This window comes from Prunus dulcis, chromosome 3, assembly GCF_902201215.1.
Source record: "Prunus dulcis chromosome 3, ALMONDv2, whole genome shotgun sequence".
Classification (NCBI taxonomy): domain Eukaryota; kingdom Viridiplantae; phylum Streptophyta; class Magnoliopsida; order Rosales; family Rosaceae; genus Prunus; species Prunus dulcis.
The window spans coordinates 17,648,205-17,668,945 of record NC_047652.1 but is presented as its reverse complement, the minus strand read 5'-3'; the positions used below and the strand labels follow the sequence as shown (position 1 = coordinate 17,668,945).

Below are 20,741 nucleotides of genomic sequence, written 5' to 3'. Positions count from 1 at the left end.
AATTTGAGCTTCATTATTATTATTATTAATGAGAAAAAGCTAACATTACATTTGAACAATATTGGCTAAACATCTGATTAAACTTTAATAATTTTAATTTTATAGTAAAAAAAACAAAAATAAAATATGTTTCTCTGCAAGGGGGGTTCCCGCCAAAAGCGTGACGAGACCCAGAAAGCGGTGTCGTGTCTCTTTGTCTCAACATCCTCCTGCAATGGACTACGTATCACGCTCTTCACAAGCCCCATCGTTCTAATTTCTATTAAATAGATTCAATTGTTGCCCTAAATTACTTGCTTGGTTTCATGGAGGTTCCGGTGCATTTTGTGGCCAAGCTATGGAAGGCTTTTAACAGTCTTAAAAGGACTTCCAAACCAGCCATTCGTCTTCTTTTTGCCCCTCATTTTTGACCTTGTCGAAGATAATTATAATTAATCACATAAGTTAATATTGCTAATCACTCCGTTATGCTATGAACAATATGTATTATTAGTGAAATATTGGTGAGCTAAAATTTTTAAGCCCAACCCATGAATATTTGATACCAATATATTACTTATGCCACATGGGCACATGCAAGCATGCCCACATGCAAATATAATGTGTTTATGGTAATGACTGTATGGTTATGTATGTATGTGTATATATTACATGTTCAAATAGTTTTAAGCAACAGAATCTATATGTGAATCAATTAACGGTTCACAATTGTTCAAGTTTGATGAGTGAATCAATTAACGGTTTACAATTGTTCAGATTCGATGAGGGTATTTAGCAAAATGGCAAAATGCATGTAACATGAAAAGGAAACACAATCCATCTATAGCTTTGTTTTGCATACGTATACTGTGGTTCAGTATTAAATCCTTAATTACAAATCCATATATATAGCACATATATGTTCTGTTCTGCTTTCCATACATTTATGGCTGTTACTTCAAATGCATACCATTTAAAGCATATGATATATCATCATCAAGAATGCTGGTTGTTTGGCTGCTAGAAGGCATTAATTCATGAGTAGTGAATTCAGATTTCAGAGAAAACTTGAAGGTGTAACATTCTTTGAGAGGAAATTTTTTGTTGCTCTGGATGCCTCCACCTCTCTTGTTGTGGTAGCCAGGGTAGTCCGACTTTTCGAACCACACTTTCTCTTTCAAAACCAGGCCGGCTTTCTCAGCAAGCTCCTTCAACTTCCATTGATTATAGGGGTAGTCATCCCTGTGTGAAACATGAATTTCCCCGCCTTCGCCGATCATCCCACGGGCACTTTCGAAGAATGCTTTCAACAATTCCCTGTGCTTTCTAATCCATTTGAATCCCAAATTAGTGATGAGATTGGACTATATAATGTCGTAATTACTGTAAATGTTGAGATTGGACTTACTGTATGAGCTCATCGTCTCTTTCGCATAGCCAGGAGTAATGGCCTGCATGAGGAAAGTTGAAGATGATAATATCAAATTTCATGCACATAAGGGTGGGATGCTGGTCCATGTCATCTACATCAACTTCATATAACACCAAGCATCCTATTCTCTTCAACTCATCCACATGTGCCTTACTGCTCCAATGTTTTGTCGATAGAGTATCTGAAATTTTATCATATATATTGATCAAGTCAATTAGCTAATCTAAAACAAAAAATTGAGAACAGGGTAAGGTAATGGTTGGCCATTTCCTAATACATATATACAGTTATATTCTCCTATGCGAACGCCATTGTAAACCGGGAGAAAAAGCATAAAAGGGTAGTTGTAGATATCTGCATAAGAGAAAATCTGTATACATATATATACTTGCAAAATGTACCTTTAGATTCAAGGGTGGTAGCAACCATGTTAGTGGCAGAGCGAAAAGCTCGAGCCAAACAAGCAGAAAAAGAGAAGTCTCCCTCCCCAACTAACAATATCTTATGAGAGCTAGAGTAGTGCCGTATCCATCTTATCCGTCTCTGTTTTTTACGACCCATTATTGATTTATACACTCAAGTTTCTCCAATGATTTATGAGAAGACTTTCAAATTCAATACAGATGGTAAGTTCTAAAAAACTAATAAAAAAGAGAGAAGATGAAAAGTATTTTGTGATTAAGAGTAGTGGAGGAGGAGGGAGGCAAGAATATGTGAAGTTGGAAGATAAGAATTTCTGTTCAACTGATTTTAGAAAGAAAAAAAAAATGATCTACAACAGACACAAGTGCAGGTTTTGCACTGGGCTGGTGAAGAACGAGAAATGGCTGGATTTTGGTGATCAGTTATTCTCCATGTTGATGCAAAGAAGACGAAAGGATTTCATTATAAAACAAACCAAACAAAGGCTTTATATTCCGTGTTGTTCGAAGATGGGGTACAAAATAATACAAATTCAAAATTCCAAATATACCGAACTCGCACACTCAAGAATAAAATAGAAAACAAACGAGGAAGAAAGAGAAACTTCAATTCTCCTTGGTCAGGAAGACTGCCTATTTCCCAAGATGTGCGGCAGCTGCTTGTTATCCAAATCTCTGTCTATAGGTTTAGTCTCACCTTTCAGCCTAGGGGAGCTTCTCCAATAAACCATAACTAATGGCCCGGTAGCACACCAAGTTAACGGAATTTAGGCTAATGAAAAATGACCTGAACTTACAGATCAGTGAAATGATTTATAATTCGAATCTCCGTAGCACTTTAATAGTGTATGTATAGTCTATTTTTTTATGACAAATGGCCAAATGCCACATAATGCAGGAAAGGATTTCAACTGTGGGCCTAGCACACCCACCTAATGACCACTATAGGTCATGGCCTACATATTATGTATTACTTTAAGTCAAATAAGCCCACACTTTTCTTAAAAGAACTCCATCAGCCCAATTTTCCTTTACCTTTTAATTATTTCTGCTCTCTTTGCCCTCCCTCTCTCTCTGCTAGTTATTTTGTTCCTTCTCTCTCTACTCTTTTTCTCCTTGACGGTGCTGGTTTGGCCCCTCACTACTGAATTTCATGTACCACCACTGCTTAAAGTAACACATAGGATTCGAATTCTAGTACTGGCTTTTTTCTTTTTGGTTTGATTATTCTCCGAGGCTTACCAATAACTTTATATATATACTAATTCCTTGACACATGCTTACGTGTGTGAGAATTTATTTTCTTTTTTTTTCCTTTCTTTTTTTTCTTTTTTGGCATTTTAGTTTTAAAAATTTTAGAACTAAAAAAGATAAAATAGGTAGATCAAATCAAGTGAGGTTTAGGCCCTTAATTTGTACCTAAATTTCACTTTTGGGTCTCTCAATTCGATTATGTAGTCCTCCTATTTTTACTCATGGTTTACTCTTGTTATTGACTTTCAAATTTGTCAATTGTTCTATTAATTTTAAAAGTAAATTAATAATTTCAATTTTTACCTTTAAAAAAATAAATAAATACATATATTAGTGAGATTTTGTTGAATTTTCGGTTGAGAGGAGATATATGGCGTACTGAAATCGAGGCCAGTCCACTGATTTTGATGGCTTTGGGCATATATAAAAGTTGAGGCATTTTATATTTTACAAAAAATAAAAAGTCATGTATTTAGATGCTAAGTCGATCAATTTTTTTTTTTTTGGGAAATTTTCACAAATAGGCTCATTTTAATATGACATATTATACAAAAATCCTTATAGAGCTTATTTGGGGAGGAAATTTGAAAATTAGCCACTTATTATTTTCTAATTGGTTCTTACAAAATTTAAACACACTTAGAACCAATTATAATTAACCCTAGCATCTGTACGTTGTAGCCTGCTGCAGGTTCGTTCTCTACCCAACACTCCCTTCCTCCATCAAATCCAATAACACCGGTGCACTGCTTGCCACATCTCCAAGCACCACCAAGCCACATGAAAAACTCGACAAATCGCATCAATCCATCTTGGAGGAACATTCATTTTTAAAATAAAAATAGTTCATATTTTGGGAATTGTTCGGCTTCTATCCTTCACCAGACTGCCCATTTGATTGGAAAGCTAATACCCCATTCCTAGCAACACACCAAGGCTTTAAAATTCTTTCGGATTTTCGGATTTTCTAGATAGCTAGTGAAATAGGCATTTAGATTTTTGAGAATCAATTCGGATTTTCTTGATTAATTGATTTGTACAGTTGGGTTTGTTGAATCAAAGAATTGGTTTTCTTTTTAGAGGGAGAGTTGTTATAGAAATCGCAGGAGCATGAGAGGCCAAAAGGGAAGGAGAAGGGCAGCCAAAGGGATACAACGAAGAAGAAGAAAAGTTGAAAATATAAATTATTTAATTTGAAAAGGAAAAAACAAAAATACAGGTGGCCACATTTGAGTGACGTGACATATTCACATCAGCTGTCACATAAGGTGGTAAGTTAATGTTGTCAATTTTGTGTGTCTAAATAACATTATCCATTATAAAATGACTAGTTGCTAGTTTTGGGTTTTTCTCTCCAAATAGGCTTTATATGGGTTTTTGTATAATATGTTATGCTCAAATGGGCTTATTTATAAAAAATAATATTTTTTTTAGTTCAAGCAATTAGAGGAGTGGGTTTACACAAATATTCATTGGGTGCTATAGAGTTTCGAACTTCTGTCCACATGGATGGAGGTGAAACAACTCAACCAACTGAAATATACTTCTTTAGCCTAAGTTGGTTAGTTTAACTAAAAGAGAGCATCTTTGTCACCCCATTCGAGAATTTTACTATCAGTATTTCTTCCTTCTTTTACTACGATGGGAGCGTCCACTAAAGCCAATACTCCTCCCTTTTTTCGACCAACTTCTCCACATTCTTCTCATTCTTTTTCGGCCAACTGGTGAGTTACACTTTTGAGGCAGGATGGATGAGATTGAGAGGGCAAGTCGACTGCCTTAAGAGTGCAAAACAAAAACGAATGGGTTTGTGTTATGTTCGTGCATTAGGGCTTTTCTTTTTCTTTTTCTTTTTTAATTAGTAACGGGTGAAACGGGTCATGTCGTGTCATTCTCAAGTTGTAACAAGTTATGCGTGTGTCTAGTATTTTTTCCTCATTAACTTAACGGGTCATGTCCCTTCAAACGAGTTGACACAAACACAACAAATTCGACCCGTTTGCCAAGTCTAGTCTCCACTACCTCAAAGTTCTCCACAGTATGGAAAGAGAAAGATGGGCATCCCCAATATTTAACTCAAGGAAGTTGGTCACATTCTCAACCTAACACTTGAGAGCAAGCAATGTGTTGCCCGACTAGGAGGAGAAACACTTTCATGAAATAGGGATATCAATTTGTTATCTCCGACCAATAACACTATAACATACATGATAATACATTCATGTGACAGACATGACATGATAATACATTCATGTGACAAACATGACATGATAATACATGCATCCATCATAGTTGAAAAATGATGCTAATTTTATCAGTTTATCAATACCCTTTTTTATTTATTTATATGATATACCCATTTGATAACCATACAATTAGAAACTTTTTGGGATACGATCAATAAAAGATCAAATATCTCTCGAATATAATCTATATTAGATTATTTTTCTCATATTTCGTAACCTCTGACTTTGTACTTTAAAGAAAAAGTAGCTTAGTGGTTGGCATTGCCTTTACCTAACCATGTGATCATGTGTTCAAGTGCGTGTGCACCACGCATCACCACACCATCCCCCTACTCTACTTTCGAAGTTAGACAAAAAAAAAAAAATTGTAAAAGAGAACAATATAAATTGCCCTTTATTATTAGGACATTTCATCCCATGCTTGGTGTTTAGGCCACATTTCTAACTTCTCAAATTATCTTGAACCCATTACAAACTTATATTAGGACCATCAGCCAATGGGGGTTTAACATAGTGGTATGCAGTCCTGCTCTCCTCCTTTCCCTCTCCAAATGGCATCTTGGTTTTGAGACTTCTTAGAGCACCTCCACCGCAAGAGGGGGCCCTAGGCCCAAGGAGTAGCTCTAGTTCGCTAAGTCCAGCTAGGACAAGGGTGGGGTCCCATGAGCCCAGGCAAGTCCACGGGCAGATCTAGCTCGTACAGTTGCCTTCGGCTACTAACATGACGTTAGCGCAAGAAAATCAAAATTTTTTTACTGTTGGAGCGTGGAATGCAAGCGCCAACGGTAAAAATTTGAATTTCTTACCCTGACCCACAGCTGCCAGAAACCAATAGCTACAAGCCACGTGACTTCTCCTGGAGCCTTCGATCTAAAAATCTTATCCAATCCAACGGCGGTCAATTTTTTGGCTAAAATAAATTTGTAAAAAATATCAAAAAATTCTGAGATTTTTTTTCTATAAATACCTACCAATATTATTCACTTTCCACACCAAATCTTCATACAAATTCATCTTCTTCCAATATTTTTTACTTTCCACACCAAATTTTCGACAACAAAATTCCATTTGTGTAAAAATACAAATAGTCTCTTCCATCAAAGCCGGAGGGTCGTGGACAAATGTTCGAAGTGGTCAAAATCTTGCTGACAAGGTAAAAAAAAATTTAATTGCCATTTAATTCAATTTAATGTCTTTTTATTATTATTTATATTTCTTGCATCTCAATTTCATTTTTTTAATAGATTATTCAAGGCAAAACAGAAAAGAGGAAAACCATTACACATGGCTCCTCAAGTGAACAATGTCCGCAGTTGGTTCCAGTGATGTGTTTCGTGTCGGAAATAATGGCACTATTACGTCCTCCGAAGGAAAATACACACCCACGTCGTGATCTGGTGGAATCAGCTCCGCCAATCATTGAGTCGTCCTTTTATTCAATTGTGTCGGACTATGAGGACTGGGAGTATTTCAATTGTATGATGAGTGAGATGTGAATTTTATAATAAATATGGACACGTGGCAATTTAATCCTAAAATTTTATCTGAAATTTGAGATGAGAAATTTTATAATAAATAATAACATGTGGCAACCAAAGATCTTATCAAAATTAATGGTTTAAGTATAAAAAAAAATAGAAATAAATTTAAGTGAATAGTAATTGCCCTTGTCCTTGCCCTTTGGGGTGGAAACACAAAAGGCAAGGGCTGCCACTATTCACATGAATAGTGACAAATCTTGCCTTGCCCTTGCCCTTGCCCTTTGGGGTGGAGATGCTCTTAGGCTATCTCCAATCCATCATGCCAAACCCAAAAAATCATGAATTCTAACCAAAATCATCTTACAACCCAAGAAAAGTAAGGGGCTAAAATTTGGGAAAACTCAAACTTGGGTTAGAATATCAGTCTAATTTTTTTTGGTGGAGCCCACTAAGCCATGATGCAACCCATGTGGAAAGAGGAAATAATGGGGCCTGCGCCGTAGTGTTGCAGAAGTTGTGGCGCGCTACTGCCACAACACTTTTTTTTTTCTTTTTCTTTTTTATTCCAACAGTAACTCAAATCAAAGATTCATATTAAATCTAATCTATTTTAGCGGTAATAAATATATCCAATGGCTGAAATTTGTAATTTAAATTCGTTGAAGATCAAATATCTCTCGAATATAATTTATGTTAGATTATTTTTTCTCATATTTCGTAATCTCTGACTTTGTACTTTAAAGAAAAAGTAGCTTAGTGGTTGGCATTGCCTTTACCCAACCATGTGATCATGTGTTCAAGTTGGACAGTATTTTTTTTTTTTTTTTTTGGTGGAGCCCACTCAACCATGATGCAGCCCATGTGAAAAGAGAAAATAATGGGGCATGCGCCATAGTGTTGCAGAAGTTGTCACGCACTACTATCACAACATTTTCTTTTTCTTTTTCTTTTTTATTCCAACAGTAACCCAAATCAAAGATTCATATTAAATCCAAGCTATTTTAGCGGTAATAAATATATCCAATGGCTGAAATTTGAAATTTAAATTCGTTAAAGATCAAATATCTCTCGAATATAATCTATGTTAGATTATTTTTTCTCATATTTCGTAATCTCTGACTTTGTTCTTTAAAGAAAAAGTAGCTTAGTGGTTGGCATTGCCTTTACCCAACCATGTGATCATGTGTTCAAGTTGGACTGTATTTTTTTTTTATAGTAAATTTAGGTTTTAGTCACAAAAAAACTTTCACTTTTGGAAAAAACCAAAGCTTTTTTTTTTAAAAAAGAAAAACCTATCAACTTTCAAATAAAAAACATGCAAATGTAAAGGATTCCTTAGGAAATCCAAAAATAAATAAGGGCAATTTTGTCAATTTTGACTTCTTTTAAAAATTTCCCTCTCCTTTGGGTTTTTCCAAAGTCTCCATTTTTTCTTTTTTTTTTTCTTTTTTTGTATGGAGCCCACTCAGCCATGATGCAGCCCATGTGAAAAGAGGAAATAATGGGGCCTGCACCATAGTGTTGCAGAAGTTGTCACGCACTACTATCACAACTCTTTTTTTTTTCCTTTTTCTTTTTTATTCCAATAGTAACCCAAATCAACTATCCATATTAAATCCAAGTTATCTTAACGGTAATAAATAGATCATGTTGCTGAAATTTAAATTCAACGGTTAAAATAATATTTTAAATTAATCTAGATCATATCCAACCTCAAAACTCACTCCAGCTCTATAAATATCCACCTATTTCTCAAATAAAATTATATTTATAGAATTTTAATTTTTTAAGGTTAAATTGTCCAAAAAATTAAATTATGAAGTTATTTATAAAGATTAAATGAAGAAAAGATATCCATGAAAAAAATTAAACTTAAATCATTCTTAATAAAGTGGCGAACTTAAAATTTGAGTATGAAGAGTCAAGGAAAAAAATGATTTGAGTCCGAGCAAAATCCAACGTAATATTCCCCCTCCACTTCCTACGTACTGAAATAAAATTACAATTCCCATCCAGTAGCATGCACATCAGACCATCCATCATATAAATGGGAGGGATGCACATCAGACCATCCATCGGCTGATGTGCATAAATCCCATCCAGATAAATGGGAGGGAAGCACAACAGGCGACCATCCATCAGCCACATTGGTAGGACCATCCACAATGATCGGTCGAGAGCTGCAAATGATACTTAAACATGTTAGTTTTACAACCCAATACAAACTGCATTCAAGACAAACTGGCCACAAAAATTATAAAAAGGCGTTGGGGTTTTAAAATGATTGCCACCTTGTTACCAGACTCCGCTGTTTATTTTTTGTCTTACGAGAGATTGGAAGAGAGGGAACTCGAGGAGCGGAATTTCCACCATCACCAGCATCTGCCAAGAAGTACACAAATTGAAGTTAGCTTGGTTGGTATATATGTATGAGTGTGTGCCCTAATCGACCAGGTTAAAATGAAAAAACGCAAGCAATAGTGACCCTCAAAGACGTTCTAATTTCACTTGCCATGTGACATATAACGAGGTGAGAAATTCACCCAACCAATCGCTCTTACCTTCCCGTCCCTGCATTCCAGATCTCCACGGCGACTCTGCAGACTCTATGTTGTTCAGTTTCTGGAAGAGACAACTAATTGGTATTTAAATTTGAAGAAATAATAATTAAATATATGTTTGTATTTAACAAAGAACATAAAACGAGTTGCTTAACGAGACAACCTACCTTACCCGCCAATTAACTGATCAGCTCATATTTAGAATTTCTTACCTCTTTTCTCTTGTCACGTTTCCCTTTGACCTCATGAAATGGATCTGCAGATCAATACATACGAGTATTATTTCAGTTTAAAGAAAAAACAAAACAAAACAAAATAGATGGAGCAAGAAGTCCACCTAGTTGGAGTTTATACTCCAAGACAATAATACTAGACACGTCTCAGATTGTGGTTGAGTTACATCATTAGGCAAGAAGGAGGGAAGCATTATTCAGTTAAAAATCAAACCCTATCCAAGGAAAAGACCACTTCACAGAGCCCATTGCAAATTGCAATGACAAGTTAAGGAGATGCTCCTCCTTGCAAATCACGGTTTGACATATATGCCAAAATAATTCATTAAAAACACATACCAAAAAAACTTATGTACACATGTCATACTGGGAGTTTCTACTTACACGGAAAGGAGAGAAGTATTTTCATATAAGTGCAAGTTGGAGCTTACTTCTGCACCCCAAAAATAGCCACAAGTTTAGGGTAAAATTAAGTTCAAATTTTCTAAATGTACCGGACGTGATGCACTAGCCATTCTGAAATGTACGGCCAAAAAAAAGTCATTCTGAAATGCCTGAACATGATTGCTATGAACCAACAAAGTGTGAGCTCAAATCCTGAGATGATATGAGAATCCAACTAAGTCACAAACATTGAAAATCCATTACAGCAAATCAATAACCCAACTCAATTCCCACTTCCCGCATGATCAAAAATCAAATAAAACCCACATGAAACAGAACAAATAATCAGAACTTTAGCAAAAGGAGCAAAGCAAAAAAGCAATTGTAGGTACCTTGATAGAGAAGCTTCTGGGCGGTCTCGTTGGGATCCATGTAACATCTCTTGAGCATTTCATAGATTTCCTCCTCACTATGATTTCCCGTTATCTCCTTGATGTCCTGGATCGTCTTCCTCACTCTGTTTGAGATTGAAACCCTCAACCCACATCCACTCATCTTCGCAAACCCCACAGAGCAAAAAGACCCAAGACTGAGTTTGTGAGAATGTTAAGACAAAGGAAACAACAGAGACATACATGGAGAATATGAATTGACAAGTAGACAGACACAATGGGGACGAGAGAGAGAGAGAGAGAGAGAGAAATTGCATCAATGCAAAAAATATATATAAGCAGTTACAGTATGCGAATATGCGAAGATCTGATAAAATAGGAAGCTTACAATATGCGAGCTCTTATCAGTCTCAGGACCACTGACAAAGTCAGCAGCCCCAAAACTTCCAAAAGTCAACTTGAATCTTTCAGATTCAGGAACATGGATGTGATTTGGAGGAATAAATGTTTTGTGCTGGGGAAGGTGTAATTCCTCTAGCTTCCTCTGCAATTTTGAAGTTGCTTCTTCTGAATCAAGGACACTTGTTTCATGTTTCAGTGAAAACTTGAAGGTGTAACATTCTTTGAGAGGAAATGTTTTGTTGCTTTTGATGCCTCCACCTCTCTTCTGGTGGTACCCAGGGTAGTCCGACTTTTCGAACCACACTTTCTCTTTCAAAACCAGGCCGGCTTTCTTAGCAAGCTCCTTCAACTTCCATTTATCATAAGGGTAGTCTTCTCTGTGTGAAACATGAATTTCCCCACCTTCGACCAGCATCCCACTGGCACTTCGGAAAAATGCTTCTAGCAAACCCCTGTGCCTTCTAAAATTCAATTGAAACCCCAAACTGATCACTAAGAGCAGAGTATGAAGTAACTAATAGTATTAATTACAAATACATGTGAAAATCAATAAGAGTAGGTCATGCTTGATAACAAAAATTGGATTGAATTGCACTCGGGATTACAACTAAGAGCTTAATTAGCGTCATGGTCCACGTTCCTGACTCCCGGATTGTGGGTTTGGGGTCCCAGATTTGGAGTAGTGAGATTATGTACCTCATCTTCTTTTTTTTCATAGGATAAGTGAACTTACAAAATTATAGCTAATGAGATTATGATGGGATTATCTTTTATTTCATTTTTTAGTACGAGATTGGATTATGCTAATCCAACCCTACTACGACACCTAATGGATGCCACCATTAATGGATCAAGACTATTGGAAATTAAAGCATCCCTGATATGAATACTTGTGACAAGTTTGATCTGCTTGGTCACTTACCGTATGAGCTCATTGTCTCTTTCGCATAGCCAATAGTCATGGCCTGCATGAGGAAAGTTGAAGACGATCATATCAAATTTCATGAACATAAGGGTGGGATGCTGGTCCATGTCATATACATCAACTTCATGCAACACTTTGCATCCTCTTCTCTGCAACTCATCCACATGTGCCTCACTGCTCCAATGTTCCTTCAATAGAGTATCTGGACTTCCAACATTTATTTTAATATTAAATTATTTTTTTAGTACAAGCGATAATCTAAATTAGAGAGTGGGGTTCTCACACGCACACCCTAACCACGAACTTGAGATCTTTGGTCTACAAGTCAATATTTTTTTTCATTGGGTTAGACCCGTTGGCATATTTAAAATATTGATCAAATTAATTAGCTAATGTAAAACAAAAAAACAAAAAATAAAAATAAAAACAGGGTATACTTGAAAAATTAATGTACCTTCCGATTCAAGAGTGGTTGCAACCATGTTAGTGGCAGAGCGAAAAGCTCGAGCCAAACAAGCAGAAAATGAGAAGTCTCCCTCTCCAACCAACAATATCTTATGAGAGCTAGAGTAGTGTCCTATCCATATCTGTTTTTCACCCATTCTTGAATTTTTATTTATTTTCTATTTTCTAACATCAGAGATTCCATAGACGGTGCCCCAGAAACTAGTGAGGACACCCAAAGACAACTAGAAAAGAACCGGAAAAGTAAAGACACACTCGACACACAGAGGAAAGCAAGGGAAACCAAAGACGCTGCACTGGTGGAAAAACGTCGAACCTTGTCCCGATCGCCTTAGTTTTTTGGGGGACACGGGTGTCCATCGTTGTTGAGAACGAAAACTAGGGAGGATAGGCGTTAGTCCTGCCGGACCTCATCGCTACTCTACTGGGCTGCAAATGGTTCCAATTGTAGTCGGCGTAGGGGTAAAGCCACCATCTTTTTATGTTACCCTTTATTTTATGCCCTGGACCACTTCTTTAGAATGTGATTCGACTAGTCACAACCCCTTTCTCCACTGCCTAGAAAGAGGCATCCCTTGAGGATTGCCATCGCTACTGCTTTATTTACAATCAACTTTCTCTCAATAGGGGTGCTTAGTTAAGTTGGCTAGGTCGAATGTGCTCTCATTCTTCATTGAGTTCGAATTCGTTCTTTATAGTATAGATTAGATTAAAGTAAAATATCACTTATACCAGATAAAAAAATTAGGAGATTCATTATTATACCCAATATAAGAGCCCAAATTTAAAATTTTTAAAATAAAAAAAACCCCATATGAAATGGACTTTAGAAACACACCCCGAAACTCATTTATAACATAAGAAAGAGACTTCGAACTTCCTATAAATTATAAAACTGTCATCGATTTTTTCAAATAAGCTCAACCTCAAAACCTCATAAAAAACCCAAAACACTCAATAGGATATCAAAGTAATTTAATAATTAAAATTAAATTCAATAGAGCCAGCTATCATTTTTTGAGTTTATTTATAGAAATTAAATGTTGTAAAGTTTATCTATATCAATATTACTAAAAATAAGTATATAACTAAATATCTCTAAAAAATTAGGCATAAACCGAAAAGCGTAAAGCGTTGATTATGGAAAAAACATGTTCTTTGTTGGATCAATGCAGGCCTGTTGTAAAGTCAAGAATATGGAGTCCAAAATGGTAATGATGATGCTTGCCAACACCCACATGAAGCCAAAGAAGAATGATCAAACAACCACAATGTTCTGCCTACAAATAAGGCTTCCCCCTCATTTGTAATCGTGAATAGAAACCTTCAATAAAGAGATCAGTTTCTATACTTTCTCTCTATCTCAATTCCCTCTCCAATTTCTCTTTAGTTTATAACACGTTATCAGCACGAATTCGCTTTAACAATACCAGCTGAATTCTCTGATGAAACCCAGCCAAACATAACAGAGCAAGAAACAGAGAAACCAAGGCACAGAGAGAGAGAGAGAGAGAGGGAGAGAGAGAAAAAGAGAGAGAGAGAGAGAGAGAGAGAGAGAGAGTCAACAGAGATGGAGAAAACTGAGCACACAACAGTAAGCACAAATGGCATAAACATGCACCTAGCATCAATCGGTACAGGCCCAGTTGTGCTCTTCCTCCATGCATTCCCGGAGCTCTGGTACTCATGGCGCCACCAGCTCCTTTCTCTCTCATCCTTGGGCTACCGTTGCATAGCCCCTGACCTCCGAGGCTTCGGTGACACCGACGCACCACCTTCCCCTGCCTTCTACTCAGCCCTGCACATAGTTGGTGACCTCATTGGCCTCCTTGACCATCTGGGTATTGACCAAGTCTTCTTGGTCGGCCATGACTGGGGCACCGTCATTGCCTGGTGGTTCTGCTTGTTCAGGCCTGACCGGGTCAAGGCCTTGGTCAACATGAGTATGGCCTTCAGTCCCAGGAACCCAAAGAGAAAGCCTGTCGATGGTTTCAGGGCCTTGTTTGGTGATGATTACTATATTTGCAGGTTCCAGGTGTCAAATATGAAGAGGAGTTCATCTTAAATTCTCAAGGCTTGAAGGCTATGTCAAAAACTTTGATGATGTAGTGGATGATTGTACCAATCACTTCACAAACATATGTGAAAGCAGAGAGAACAAAGGAAAAATGAGGTTTGGGAGAGTCAATGGGAGGAGCCGTGGCTCTGCTGGTGCACAGGAAAAAGCCAATAATGGAGGTGGGCGGTGGAGCCAATGAGCTCAGTCAAGTCTACAGCAAAGGAGTTGGGTTGGGTGCTGAGATTATTGGGACCTTTGTGCTAGTTTACACTGTGTTCTCTGCTACTTACCCCAAGAGAAGTGCTAAAGCCTGTTTTGAGAACAGCAAACCCACCGAAATAAAGGGATAAGTACCCTGCCTCACTCTATCTCCTTTAATTAATTACATTATTAAAATAACTACAGAATTTAATACTCATGACCAGTGTAGATTGCAGGTGGAAAGAAGAAAAGCCAACGTGATATATCTAGCTTTCCACTAATATATCAGTATAATAATATTATAATATTTGATTGTGGTGTTGATAAGAACCCACCAATAATTGCCTTTACTTTATCGCAAATTTACTTTTACTTAAAGTATGACGTGGAATTAACCCTCATACTTTATGAAATTACTTTACTGTACATTATTTACTGTATGGTGTAGGTTTATTACCCATACAACAGTATCTATTTAAAAGGGTGGTGCGGGTTTATCGTCCACGCCTTTACTTTTATTTAAATGTATGGGGCAGAATTAGTGCCCATACAAGCACGTTTACTTTATCGCAAATTTACTTTTACTTAAAGTATGATATGGAATTAACCCTCATACTTTATGAATTTACTTTACCGCACATTTAATTTTATTTAAGGTATGGTGCGGGATTAACGTCCATACAGCAAGCAATTTAATTTATGAATTTACTTTACCGCACATTTAATTTTATTTAAGGTATGGTGCGGGATTAACGTCCATACAGCAAGCAATTTAATTTATGAATTTATTTTACCGCACATTTACATTTATTTAAAGTATGGTGCGGGTTTATCGTCCATACCAGTAATTTATTTACCAGCAATTTATTTTATGGATTAATTGTGCTGTATGATGAGTTTTTATAGTATGCAGATCAGGACCAGAAGTTCCTTGATCCTCATCATACAATTACATCAGGACTTGAAGATCCTTGATGATGATATTAATATGAGAGCTGGCAGTCTCTCCGGTACTATATTTGTAAACATGTGATTGGACTTGAGGGTCCTTGATCCCTGACATGTAAATAAGGACCTGGGGTTCCTTAATGATGTAACAGTACCGTATTGGTTCATAGTGCCGTACACATGGATGATAACTGTACTGGCAAATGTACTGTACACATGAATAGATACGTATTCATGACTTGATGAATAGTACGGATATATGAATAGTGACGTATACATAAATATTAACCATTTTGGGTAAACCGTCACTATATACAAAAGGGAACCTGCAGTTCCTTAAACTCATGGATGAGCAATTAAATGAGATGCCAGAAGTTCCTCAAAATATGGACAATTATGTAAGGGTTTGAAGTCCCGAAATATGTACATAAAATTGTAAGAATGTCCATACCATGAGAATATGTGATTTTGGCCTGAAGTTCAAAATCTAACAGTGTTGAGAACCTAAAGTTCCAACAGTTAAATGGACAACATTTGAGGTATTATTGCAAATTGTGGTACACCACATATTTCTTTGGCATAAGAGAATGATGAATTTAATAAAGTTCGATTATGTTATAATCACCTCAAGGAAGAAATATATTTTGTGAATTCCGGTTGTTAAAAATACACCGTGAAATGGATAATATCAGTATAAACCTCAAATAATGAATTGAGGCTCCCCACATATTTTGTTATATCTGGGCCGGAAGCCCATGGATCTAAATATATGAGAGATCCTAAACTTGAAGTTGTGGGTATATAGTAGTTAATGCTCTTCACTACTATATTGTGATATTAGCGTGGCTTTTACTCAATCCATATTTCATGTCCATTTGAAAAGGGCGAATAAATTCTGAGTTTGTGTTTAGCCCGGGCCAGAAGTTACGGGCTCACATGCATTGAAATATGAAATTTGGGAGAGTCGATGTGGTTATTTGAACCTATAAGGCACAAGGTTCCAAACCGTCATTTTGAAAAGACGTAAAAACCAAAGGTGCAAGTTTAAGAACGTGCGCAATTATTATAACAGGAAATGAGCATACAACAGATAGATTTTTTCACCTGCAATGAAGGTGCAGGCCCTGTAAAATCTATAAAATTACATTATGTTCTGGAAGCCTCTGAAGGAAGAGGACGGCGCCTCTTAAGCTTAGCCATAAGCCTCTCATGGTCTCCCAAAATTCTTTCATTGGAGACCTGCAGCATGTCTAGCCTTCTCAGTGTATCAACGGAGTATGAACTCACCAGTTTCAACAAGGAATTATTCTCTCCTTTAAGTTTCTCAACCTCTTGTTGAGACTCATGAAGCATTCTTTGAAGAGACGAATTTTCAGTTGTTAACTTCTGAACCTCGTTTGCTCTAGCACGCAAACGATCAGCCATGTTAGAAACAGAAGCAGCACTCTGAATGCTAAAAGCCATTGAGTCATCAATAGCCTCTTCCTCAGACCTCCCTGTCAACAACATTTCATCCATTGGAATAATGAAATTCCTAGCTACTATGACAGCAGTAGCATCATTCATCATCACAGAATCATTAACTGTGAGATGACGATTTTGGGATACAAAGGATGGACGCCAAACTTTGGCGTCACTGGTTGTTGTGGGAGCATCATTTAAATTGAAATAATTTGGGCAGGAAGAAGAGGAAGCCATTTTAAGAAGGTTTCGAAGAAAGTCTTACAAAAACTAAAGTTTCAGAAAATGAAGGAAGTTGAGTTGAAACGCAGTTGCTCCAATCAAGTTTTGCAAAGGCAATATCTATAGACGAAAATGTGGCAACATTTCCAGGATCCCAATATCTTCTCGAATCCCCATATTATCTTTTTCTTTCCCAGAGTCCAAAACTTCACGTGGCCTCTGATAATGCCTGTCGGCACTTTCGGCGTTTTCAAGTATTATTTTCGTCAAAGCCGATCTTGCTTTACGGATTTCACGAGCTACTTTTTCAAAAGTATCCCGAGAATCTCGCAATTTTCCTATGGTTAATTTGAAATTCACCGGTTCTACCTATTCATTGTATTTGTGTATAAATGTGTTACTAACGAAATTTTCTTTGCAGAAGACATCCAATTTTCTCCATACCTAGTGATGCGATATCTACTTGTTTTTCTTATCAGTAAGCACTCAATATGCCCGAGAAGCAAGACTATCTCTGATCATCCATTCAGGAAGCGAGACTATCCCTGATCACGTTTCCGCTACATCAGGGAACTGTGAAGGCGACCTTATGCTCTAATCTCCTGAGGTCCTTCTAGACTAGGAGAAATGAGAGCTTGTTGTCTGCTCCCACCAGCTTCCTTCCTTGATTGCTGAGCTGGTTGTCTGCTCCCACCAGCTTCCTTCCCTGATTGCTTACCTTATCTTGCAATCAATATCACAATTTTTTTGCATTTTTTCTCTTTTTGTAACTCTCTGTTCATAAGAGATTTTATTTCTTTAGAATGAACATCTGAAGAAAGAATCCATGAAGTGATCCTAACTCTGAGGGTTATTTGTTTTGACAGAGGCAAAAGAATTGTGATTTTTGCTCTTGCAGGATATAACTAGATCATCAAGCACTACATTATATTTGCTGGGCCGATACAAGTTTGAATGATACTTGAGAAAAGTTTCTCCCACCTAAGGATGTAAGCAATACTTGTGTTATTTTATGCTTATATACTTATTTGATATTTTATCTTGAAAGGTAACCAAATGGGGAGATAAGTCCGTTCCAAAAGAATGGCTTGTATGTATCCATGAATTATTAACGCAAATTTTACAGATTGCAAGTTGGATACATTGGTAATACACTGCACAGATTAAAGTCCCATAAAACATAACATGGGTATAGCAGTGATCAATATGATGCACGCCTGTTGCGTAGCAAATAATGTGGATTGAAGTCCCGAAAGGACAATCCTTTGACATGTCAATATTGATATTGTGCACGCCTAATGTGTAGCAAATTGTATGGGTTAAAGTCCCAGAAATTAATTGACATGTATGTATTAATCTGTGGCATGCCTGCAGCATGACAGATATATGGGTTCTAAATGTTCCAACTCCCTAAATGGAGATTATCCACGCCATACTGCAAAATAACGCTCCATTGGAGGTTATAATCCACATTCTCATATCATAAAAGCCCCCTGAAGTGGCTTGGGTACCCAAAAGCAAAGAAATGCTTATAATTGATGCATGCGCATGCACATGAGAATGGTGGGATCATGAATTGATGAATGACAATTTTTGATTTTGGAGTAGCTACTCAAATCATCAATGGACTGTGTTGATTGGAACCACGTTCAATTATTAAATGTCGACAATATCATTGGCCAAAATGGAATGAGGTAATTCCATTATAGATAAGAATGAACGTGAAAGAACAAACCCACAATACGAACCCCAAAATTTGTTAATACTGAAAGTTATACTTGGGCGTTCGGAATAAAAGGGAGTATACCTAATTTGTATGACACAATTTTTCTGGCAGAAACAAGGAATGTTGGGTTTTCTCTATATTTATAGATTCCATTGTGCCCCTTTATTGCACATTTACGGAGACCAACATGTTATCTTTAAGGGTTATTAAATGCACAGAGTATTATCTATTTAAAGATGTATAAATAGCTGGGTTAAAGCTATTTAATGTGTCATAAAGTTTAATCCCTTTAAACAAAATCCTTGAAAGGATTGAAATTGTATGAAGCAAGTCCCTGAATGACATGTGCCTGAAGTACAAAATCTGTACTCGATGCTAATGTGCATAAATTACCTCAGTGAGTACATTGATTATAATGTGTTTTCAACACATTAAAGCTTCTGAAGAATTCAAGAAATATTTGTCTCGACTTAAAGATCGAGAAACGAGATTCTTGCTTATACTAAGAGAGTATTGAAGTATTTTTATGAGGATTATCCGTTGGACACTTTAAGGATTTTCTGGAAGTATATTGGACCAGACATCGTATTTTCCAGATAGAGCTCAACTCCATCACCCTCATTTTGGGATGATGTGAGGCATATTTGATGTTATCTAAGCATAACACCATATACGGGCATATTTTTGAGTGAACTTATAAATAGCCCAAGTGTTCTAAGATATGCGGACTCTGGAAATCTCTATGGTCGCTTACTGGAAAAAGCTAGTCATGAAGTTTTCAGGGAGAGATATTCATCAGGGGGAGCGTGGTATTAATAAAGACCTTCATACACTATTGACTCACAGAAGCAGTGTCAACTATAATATTCAGAAAGCTGATCAACAGTATGGCTTAAAGAGCATCAGGGGGAGCGTGCTGTCAATGAAGACCTTTACACACTGTACTCTTTTTCCTTCGTCCAGGTTTTTATCCCACTGGGTTTTTCCTGGCAAGGTTTTAATGAGGCAGTGTCGCACGCGTGTCCATATACACAGAATTTCATGTTACACATGGTTATGTACTCTTTTTCCCTTCGACCAGTTTTTTTTGGTCCCACTGGGTTTTTACTGGCAAGGTTTTTAACGAGACATATTCCGTATCATTTGTGGTCTCCAAGGGGGAGTGTTGTAAAGTCAAGAATGTGGAGTCCAAAATAGTAATGATGATGCTTGTCAACACCCACATGAAGCCAAAGAAGAATGATCAAACAACCACAATGTTCTGCCTACAAATAAGGCTTCCCCCTCATTTGTAATCGTGAATAGAAACCTTCAATAAAGAGATCAGTTTCTATACTTTCTCTCTATCTCAATTCCCTCTCCAATTTCTCTTTAGTTTATAACAAGGCCCAATTTTTTGGGTTTACATCAAGCTTTTTATTAATGGTCATACTGATGATGACTCATTTGATTTTTTTTATTTTTTTATTTTTGGAGTAATGACCATTATGCCCTCAAATTGATATGTACGTAAGTCACACAAATGAACATTAAAATATGATGATGTATCAATTGACCAAATCATGCAAATTAGAATTGCCGTTCCTCTATGAAACTCTTTCTTAATGATTGCAATTGTTGAAATGTTTTGGAAATATGAGCTCTTGCCCGGAGAGGAAGAAGTAAGTCGACAACGATAACAATGATCTGGAGAATGGGAGCTTCTTGTGCATTCTATTTCCATTCAACACCCAAATCAATTGGCCACCAAGTCATGAAACACTTCATAAGACATTTTTCTTTTGTTCCTTTTTAAATAAAACGCCAAACATACCAGTCAATTCTCACTGGTTTTGATAGAATTGGATGAATGATTTTTCAAAAGAATATAGAGGACATGAACAACGATTTATTGGTCACACTCAATTAAGTTCTACAAGTTTAACATTGTCAAAAAAAGATAGGGAGA

General features: G+C 36.7%; 3 protein-coding genes across 10 annotated transcripts; 1 reads left to right on the top strand and 2 right to left on the bottom strand.

Moving 5' to 3' along the window:
- Positions 1 to 916: 916 nt before the first annotated feature.
- LOC117620767 (uncharacterized protein At4g26485-like) lies at positions 917 to 2,567 on the bottom strand. 2 transcript variants are annotated; one of them, XM_034350966.1, is made up of 3 exons: positions 2,531 to 2,567; positions 1,388 to 1,592; positions 917 to 1,305 (listed from the first exon to the last, which is right to left on the bottom strand). In XM_034350966.1, the coding sequence occupies exons 1-3, from the start codon at positions 2,562 to 2,564 to the stop codon at positions 933 to 935; spliced, it is 612 nt and encodes a 203-aa protein (XP_034206857.1). In that variant the 5' UTR covers positions 2,565 to 2,567; the 3' UTR covers positions 917 to 932. The 2 variants fall into 2 exon arrangements, with proteins under 2 accessions (XP_034206857.1, XP_034206858.1); XM_034350967.1 differs by lacking the exon at positions 2,531 to 2,567 and adding an exon at positions 1,813 to 1,889.
- Positions 2,568 to 8,671: 6,104 nt separating this feature from the next.
- Positions 8,672 to 12,711, bottom strand: LOC117620765 (uncharacterized protein At4g26485-like). 7 transcript variants are annotated; one of them, XM_034350961.1, is made up of 8 exons: positions 12,166 to 12,711; positions 11,709 to 11,913; positions 10,773 to 11,247; positions 10,385 to 10,547; positions 9,588 to 9,631; positions 9,376 to 9,436; positions 9,106 to 9,196; positions 8,672 to 8,994 (listed from the first exon to the last, which is right to left on the bottom strand). In XM_034350961.1, exons 1-8 carry the CDS (start codon positions 12,311 to 12,313, stop codon positions 8,814 to 8,816), a joined length of 1,368 nt encoding a protein of 455 aa, XP_034206852.1. In that variant the 5' UTR covers positions 12,314 to 12,711; the 3' UTR covers positions 8,672 to 8,813. The 7 variants fall into 7 exon arrangements, 5 of the variants coding, with proteins under 5 accessions (XP_034206852.1, XP_034206853.1, XP_034206855.1 ...); XM_034350962.1 differs by having other exon boundaries at positions 10,773 to 11,244; XM_034350964.1 differs by having other exon boundaries at positions 12,493 to 12,711.
- Positions 12,712 to 13,746: 1,035 nt separating this feature from the next.
- Positions 13,747 to 14,241, top strand: LOC117621899 (bifunctional epoxide hydrolase 2-like). The gene has a single exon (XM_034352430.1). It carries the CDS (start codon positions 13,747 to 13,749, stop codon positions 14,239 to 14,241), a length of 495 nt encoding a protein of 164 aa, XP_034208321.1.
- Positions 14,242 to 20,741: the final 6,500 nt, after the last annotated feature.